We start from the raw sequence: 8,519 nt of genomic DNA, 5'->3' as shown, positions 1-8,519 counted from the left end.
TGACAGCTTCAATTTAGAAAGCATCCAGGAGTAGTCATGTTGGCCATGAAGCAAAGCCAGTCAAAAATCCACCAGTGATGCCTCTGTTGGCCAACCAAAGTGCACAATATACATGTTGCAAGCTTTCGAAGCTTCACTTGGCTTCTTCATCAGCCAAGGTGTTACAAACCAAACAGGAGGGGGAAAAATTAAAGTGTTTGTCATAGGCCTGCATTTTGCTGTTTCTCTTAGGTAAGATGGCATGGAGGGGCATATCTTGCAGGCTGGCACCTCCTGGCCATATGGCAGCGGAGATTTTGGAGGTCCAGCAAATGGATGTTAAATTTCCTAGTACTACCAGCCCTAATGCTACTGCAACCATTACTTAAAAGATGTTTTTTAAAAAAACCACAGAAGCCACCTCTAGTTCTAAAGACAATGGCATACAAGAAGGCCAACCTGATTTCTAGATGTCACAGCTGTGGTGCTACTGCAGAGAAAGCCCTGTCATGCATATTCACCAACCTGTCCTTTGGGTTATGGGTTGCACTTTCTTATTCTTAGGTATCAACAGATCACTTCTAAATCTCTGCCCTCTTTTCTTTGCCATCTGAAATACTTTTCATCTCCAAATCCAAGCCCTTGGTCAACTTTTCAACCATCACAGTGCTTCAGCCTCTAGCATACATTGACATTCTGCCACACACCCATGCTCTCATATTTAACCATTGTTGTGTATCACCAAGTTGCTTCTAACTTACAGCAACCCTAAGGCGAACCTATCACAGGCTTTTCTGGGGCCGAGTGTGTGTGACTTACCCAAGGTGACTGGCTTTCCATGGCCGAGCAGGGAGTCAAACCTTGATCTACAGCCATAGTCCAACACGGTATTCACTACATCTATTTAGTCTAAAATACCAAGCTAAAATAAACCATGCCTAAGCGGATCCAGTAATATAAAAATTCCACCAAACAGTGATACCTTTATTGGGCCAACCAAAGTGCTGAATATACATGTTGCAAGTTTTCGAAGCTCCTTTGGCTTCTTTGTCAGTTAAAAACCATACCGGGGGGTGGGGCGAATTGAAGATGTTAGTCCTAGGCCTTACATTTTGCTGTTTTTGTTCTTAGTACAAATAGTGTGGAGAGGTATCTCTTGCAAGCTAGCACCTCTTCCTTCTGGCCACATGACTACTGGGAGATTCTGAACGTCCAGTAAATTTAACATCCATTTGCAACACAAAAAGTTACTTCCTTTGCTATCCAGTATATCTCCATCCTTTGTGAGGCCACAGGCCCCTTTGTTGGCAGAGGATACAGTACTGTGCCTAAATGTTATTTGTGTGTGTTGTTTTTTCTTCTTTTTCTTTCTTTTCATCTCTTTGTTTTTGTTTTTGTTATTTGTATTGTGAATGATCTTCATATATTTTAAATTATGAAATATTAATCAAATAATTTTAATTGATAAAATAAACTGTACCATACTCATTTTATAAAACAGTGAGACAGAGTGGCAGACTAGTAAATAGTGGTGTGATGTGCTGTGAGAGTTATTAGGAATCCCTTTGGTCCCAGGGATCTTAGTTGTACCCTTGAATGTACAAAATATCTCCAGATCCCTTTGCAATTTTCTAGTCTTCCTCCTGGTTGATCTGGAAATATCGTAACTCATAGCTCTCCTTGCTATTGGCGACGACACGCCAGCATTGCCTCCCACCTCTCATCCTTAAGGATTAACTGGGGACAAAAAGTAGGTACTTTCTTTTTAAAGGACATTCCTGCATAACCATAAAGTGAGCCATAATTTCCCCATTCTTGTATTAGAGCAGTGGTTCCCAACCTTTTCATAGAATCATAGAGTTGGAAGGGCCATCCATACCAACCCCCTGCCATGCAGGAAATTTCAAACAAAACATACCCAACAGATGGCCATCAGCCTCTGTTTGAAGACCTCCAAGGAAGGAGACTCCATTACACTCCCTAGAAAATGGCATCCCAAGAAAATGTTTGATTAAGCATTTGCACCCCCTAAAAAAGTAATATCACATTTGAAGATGAAGAAGTTTAATTTCTACTTTTTGAACCACAAATGGAACACACATTATACTGCAAGTGAACAAACTGAACTTCAAAAAGTAAGCTTTTAAGTTTGAGGGGCAGGTTGCAACAGAATGCTGTGGCACTGATCTGGCCTTTTCATGGCTCAAAAAGGAGCCACAAAAAGGCTGCTGCTGTGGCGCCCTTTCACTGCTTCTTCAGTGCTGCTTATGTAAGCGCTGCACCAAAGGCGCAGCATGGTACCAACCGCTGTCTGGTCAGGTAGGTGGCATGGGGCAGTGTCCAGGTGGCCGGCAGGTGGTTGCCTTGCCCCCACTCTGCCCCACAGCCAGCTTTTTATTCTGGTCTGTTGTGGCAATCCGTGTATTAAATGCAAATCTAAACTGAACAATTCAATTCTAACTTAGGAAAAAAATGAGTTTGTTTCCTCATGATTCATCACTCAAGGACACAAGCAACTATGGGCAGCCCAGTTTGGGAACCCTTGTACTAGAAGGATGGTAAATTCCTAGTTAGCCATAGATAAAGATGTGATTACAAATAAGCCAAGTTCATGGTCTTGTGACCATTCACAGAACTCACATGAAAACATTGCATTTGGAGTGAGATAGAAGTTCTTTCTGGATTTATGTAACAGCTCAGTACCACAGTGATGAAAATGGCTACATAACCTGCCAATAACTGGCTAAAAGATGGCTACTAGAGGGAACCATTCACTCCTGAGATGTATATGTAGAACATGGTATCCAGAATAGGTTGAAACTTTTGCCTCATGAACACTGCTTAAAATAAGTTGCTTTTTATTTAAGGAATAGTAGGAGGCCTACCACCAAAGTATTAACAGTAACTACTGTGGTGAGTGGAAAATTTTCTCCCTGAGATACAGATATTTACATAACCCATCATGAGTACAGTTGCAGCTGGATTCAAATCTTAACATGTCTAGAAAAGTTAAAATTTATGAGATGTATATGCTTCTGTGTTCATACATTGCTGATGAAGAAATATAACACTGTGCTACTTGTTCACCACCTTATCTATCAATCCATAAGTACAGTAGCCCCTCTGTTTTTGCGGGACATCCATTCTGGAACCACCACCACCACCTCCCCGTGAAAACAGGAAACCACTGATATTCAAGCCCCATTGGCTTGAATGGCAGCACACACACCATTTTGTCCCTATCTGTTTGCGGCCCACAAATGGGTGAGGGATGCAGATTTGAAGTCCATGAAAATGGAGGGGCGACTGTATATGTGTTGGTATATTAATTGAGTTTGTCATTTTATTTCAATAAAGTGGATTGGAATGAAGTTTTTGAGTATTTTTTAGTTCTGATAGTTCTCTCCTTAAGAATATTCAAAACACATTTATGTATTTATTGATTTTGTCATAGTATGCTCTCTTGTATTTTCAGGGGGAAACATGAGTCATATATACCAGCTTTCTGTAAAAGGAGAGTGTGTTCAATAAATAACTTTAATCATTACTCAGATTAGTAATGTTTTGACCAGTTTTCTGCAGCAGCCTCTTCATGATGGGAGCAGATCTTTCCATTCATTGTTTGCCGCAAATACATCCAGACATTTCATTCTAGAAAAGTGCCTATTATCTGGGAATTTTATCATGAAAATGTGATCATATACTGTATGTTTACCTTTCTTTAGATGACTTGTAGCCTATTGGGAAAATTGGCAAAGCTGTTTAGAGATGCTTTTTTTCAAATGCTTTATGAATACACCGTACAACATAGATCTAATGTCATGCATCCGTACTTATTCCACAAACGAGTCAGACTGAACATATGCCAATAAATCACAAATCAGTTTTGTGATTTCCTCCAGAAGTGAGCATTATCCTGCAATAGCATAGGCGGGGTACATACCGCCACTTTGCGCCGCTCTGCCGCCGCCGCCAGTAGGTCCGCGGGGGAGCCGGAGCCTTCACACGGCCCGACTCCCGCGCGGACCGAAAAAGAAGCTCCAAAATGGAGCTTCTTTTTTCGTCGCGTTTGCGACGTAGCGAGGCGCCAGGGGCGCGCTCGCTACGTCACAAGCGGCGCGACACGTCTGGACGCTGTGCGTCCAGTACGTCATGATGGCGGCGCCCATGTGGAAGGGGCGCCGCCATCTTGTACGTATTCTATACGTACTAGGGTTAGGGGGGTGCGGAAGTATAGAAGACGTACTAAATGGCGGTATGTATCCCGCCATAGTCTCATTTGATTCATTACATGCAGCTTTTGCCCACTAATTCTTTGTCTAATTATTTTCACAAAGCTGAAGCATAGCTGTTTGGGTCTTAGGAAATATAACATTGTCTGGTTACACATTAGGTCCCTGGAGAAGACTCAAAAAGCATGCTTCCCACTGACTAATCAAGTTCAGGTTGAGAAGCTTGTCACTCACCTTTCAAGTGAAGTAAGTTAAGCACATCAAAAAACATTTTCTTTTCTGCTTTTCAGGTAAGTTAAGCTATATTTTGTAGAATAGGGGATGGTTGGTGGGGAGAACTGGTTGAAACAGTCATATGAAAATACCATTATGACTGCATCAGATATGAAAGCAAATGGAGATGTGATGTCAGTTGTGAAGAACATTAGAGCACAGCAGAGCAGAGCAGCAGCTTCCTGCAAATAATGGCACAGAGCTAATTAAATACTGTTCAACTTTGTTTGTTTTTGCTGTATTAATTGGAGGAGATTAGTGTTTACCTTTCAGATGCAGTGTTTAACCTGCTCCAGAAAAGGCAGAAAGGGCTTTATAAAGAACCTACTGTTGATTCTCTACATACTGCCCAAGAACACTCTGGCTGTATCTATGGAGAACAGTTTTGGGGTAAGAATTTTAACTAGTATTACTGTATCTAATTTATTTACCACTTTTAACTTATATATGGACTTACTATATATACTGTTTTATCTCCAGCTTTGCTAATGGCTGTTTTCATCCAGGAAGGGGACTTCATGGGTCTGAATACTAAATAGAAGAGCCTGCACCTGGGAAGCATATGCAGTATATAGCTTGTGAGTGTGAGAGTGCTGATGTGTAGAGGAAAGGGAGAAAGAGATCCTTTATGGGATATGTGTAGCATATGAAAGGATTCCTGTGCACTCGCATCTCTAGATAATGGTCCTTGGATGCTGTGAAGTCTCTCTAGGTGTACATAAATTTTATTAAAATAAATTCAGTCTCTGTGTGCATATGTGATAGGAAGACTATTTAGGTGTACATACTTTTTATTAAAATAAATTCAGTCTCTGCATACATTCATAATGCATACAACATTCTTAGTAACCATTTTAATTAGGCTTATCTGTGTTTTTACAAGGGTCTTTTGAGGCCTGAACTCCACAGTTTTGAAACATTACCCTTTTGTTTTTACCTTTCCAAGTAGAATCATAGAATCATAGAGTTGGAAGAGACTACAAGGGCCATCCAGTCCAACTCCCTGCCATGCAGGAACTCTCAATCAAAGCATCCCCGACAGATGGCCATCCAGCCTCTGTTTAAAGGAAGGAGATTCCACTACACTCCAAGGGAGTGTGTTCCACTGTCGAACAGCCCCCCAAACGGTCATACAAAATTTAAAATTTAACACACTTATGATTTTAGATATCTTTGTACTCTTTGCCCTACCCTTTTCCTATGATAAAAGAAAGTGGGATCTTGGACATGTCTTTTGTTCATTCCTAGAAAGCCTATACTTTGTGAACATGTATGGGAGTATCTTCATCTCCCTGGGTATATGTGTGGATAGATATCTTGCTATTCTGCACCCCTTTGTAGCTGTGAGCTTGAGGTCTCCCAGAAAAGCTGCTATAACTTGTGTGATCATTTCAGCAGGAGTCTGGGCAGGAACAGCATGTACCTACCAGCTGCATAAAGATGATAGTTTCAAATTCTGCTTCCATGGCTTTTCTGAAGATATTTGGAAAAACATAATTTTGCTCGTAACCTTGGAGACAGTCTTTCTTGCCAGCACAATAGCTATGATCCTCTGTACAGTTCAGATCATTTTGTGTCTGCAAAAGAGCCGAAAGCCAGACAGTCCTCTCACAATCAAAAGCAAGTCAGTCAAAATACTTGTAGTAAACCTAACTATGTTCCTGGTCTGCTTTGCTCCTTTCCACGTGGCCTTGGTATTGTATTACCTTGTGAAAAATTGTATTCTAAGTGATGGCCAGGAAGCCATTCGTACGTTTCTTCAGATCACCCTATGCTGGGCTAACCTCAACTGCTTTCTAGATGGAATCTGCTTTTATTTTGTTTTCAAGGAGTCTCTAAAACTGGTTTCGAATGAGAGTAATGCAATTAATGTTGATTAAGTCATTCTGTCAGTTCAGCCATGATGTTGTTCAGCCTCTGATAGAAGAGGAACACAAAGAAGCCACTATTCAAGCAAAAAGTTCTCCTTTTTTAATGCAGTGTGTATGTATGTCTGTGTGTGCACACCTCCAAGTCGCCTTTCACCTTATGGTGATCCCATGAATTTCATAGGGTTTTCTTAGGCAAAGAACACACTGAGGTGGTTTTTCCAGTGCCTCCCTCTTGGTGTTTGTTAATGGTCTCCTATCAAAGTACTAACCAAAGCTGACCCTCCTTAGTTTCCCAGATTAGAGCTATCTGATCTGGTGCCTTTATAGTCAGGTCAAAATTGAAACCTTTATTATTCTGGACAAAGAACTGGAGATTAAATATGAATTTCTTCCTCGATATATGATAAGAGTATCATTTGCTCATATTTGGACTGAAGCACTGATGGCGGAAGATTGTCAAGTTTGCTGAGTTAGCCCAAACTGACAGATTTACGAGGGTTCTAAAAGACAAACCAAGTGAGGATTTATTAATTTATTTGTTTGCTAAAAGATTAGAAGCCATTTATGGACTTTTTGAGCAATAAGAAATCTAATGATGTAATCTGTGGTTATAATTATTAGTAATTCTAGTAAGATTATTTAGTTGGATCAGAAATTGTAGAATAACATCTCTTCTCTCTCTTTTGTATTTTTCTTTGCAATACAGTAAGATTGGGAGCAGGGGTCATAGTCCTACTGTGTTTTAGTTATATATGGAGTTTTCCTTTTTCCTCTTCTCTTTCTTTTTTCCCTTTCCTTTCTGTATATATTTTTGAGTGTATATCAGTTCAATTTGGGTTGTATATTAGATTGTTATATTAAAACCATTCTCCTGTTGGAACAAACTGCCTGATGCTTTCTTAAATCCCCTTTAAATTCACTAAGTGACTGAAACACCCAAGCTTATCCTGGTCATTATGTCACATGAAGTGTTCTTATTTTCCCAGAAATCAAACTAGAGAATACATTTAGGAGACTGCTTGGGGAAGTTATTTTGAACTATAACTCTTAGGCAGTGGCCAAGCCAGCATTATATTCCAAATGCTGTAGTCCAAAAAAGTAACTTCATCAAACTCTGATTGCACAGGTTACTGTGGGCCCTATCATCTAACTTTTGTGATTACTTGTGACTGATTATTTCTGATGTTACTTGTGCCATTTTTGATCACCTAATAGTGGGGCAAACTCCCTTGGTCATAACAATATGAATCCTCACTTTTCTGACAGTAAAGTTGACAGAACAGTCAGTTCAGGCTCCATTTGCTACTGTTCACCCATCTCTTTCCTAATTTGCAAGACAAACATGATTTATATAGCAAAGTGGACTTTATACCTCCAGTGCCTATGTTCTATTCTGAAATAAAATGATGGTGTATCCGTTTCCATTTCCTTTTATTCCATTTACAATGAATTATACACTCTCAGAGATTTTCACATTCAAATCCTAGACAGAGGAAGTGGCTAGGCTGCTGGCGCCATTGGCTGTGAATATCCTGTCCTATTTAGAAGAGTCCATTGTTGATTTCCAATGGCAATGAAGAAACCACACTTAATTACGTCTGCACAGAGGCATCCAAATGAACATTTTAGAAGACCTTCTACAGTCCTTTTAAACATGTAGTCATTCCTACTTTAGGGATTTTGCACTTTGATATGTTCCTAGAGCTTACAAAATAATAACATTGGATCACAGTAACAACAATTGGTTCAATCCAGTGTTTAGTTCAACAAGGGCGAATAAGTGGATATAGAATTACAGCCTAAATCAGATAAACTGGTGTTTAGTGGTATGCATTTTCTGCCTCTGTCAGTCACAGTAGAACTTGTTGCTGTAGAATAAGTCCACTCTCCTCAACAGAGTTTAGCTTTAAAATATCTTGAATTTAGTAGAAAGTCCCAGACCAGCTTCAATTAATTCCAAACCCTGTGTGCTTTATTTTCATGCTACTATCATTAACAGGGAGTATAAGTGAAAAACCAAATCCTACTAGCAAAGCCTACTGCCTTTAAGAATAGGTCAACAATGTCCAGCAGATGAAGGTCCACTTTTCTCCCTCCCCAACACCCACTGCTGATCATACCATGTCTAAAAAAGTTAAGGGGGGACTGGAAGTGGTCCAATGTT

At 40.0% G+C, this 8,519-nt stretch overlaps 1 protein-coding gene across 1 annotated transcript; it reads left to right on the top strand.

Moving 5' to 3' along the window:
* Positions 1-2,273: 2,273 nt before the first annotated feature.
* LOC149318238 (G protein-coupled receptor 55-like) lies at positions 2,274-6,707 on the top strand. The gene is made up of 2 exons (XM_089508315.1): positions 2,274-2,298; positions 5,601-6,707. The coding sequence occupies exons 1-2, from the start codon at positions 2,274-2,276 to the stop codon at positions 6,362-6,364; spliced, it is 789 nt and encodes a 262-aa protein (XP_089364441.1). The 3' UTR covers positions 6,365-6,707.
* Positions 6,708-8,519: the final 1,812 nt, after the last annotated feature.

The sequence above is a fragment of the Sceloporus occidentalis genome, unplaced genomic scaffold, assembly GCF_023333645.1.
Source record: "Sceloporus occidentalis isolate IW3139 unplaced genomic scaffold, rSceOcc1.0.p SCAF_2, whole genome shotgun sequence".
In the NCBI taxonomy this organism is placed as follows: domain Eukaryota; kingdom Metazoa; phylum Chordata; class Lepidosauria; order Squamata; family Phrynosomatidae; genus Sceloporus; species Sceloporus occidentalis.
This window is presented reverse-complemented; position numbering and strand designations above follow the sequence as displayed.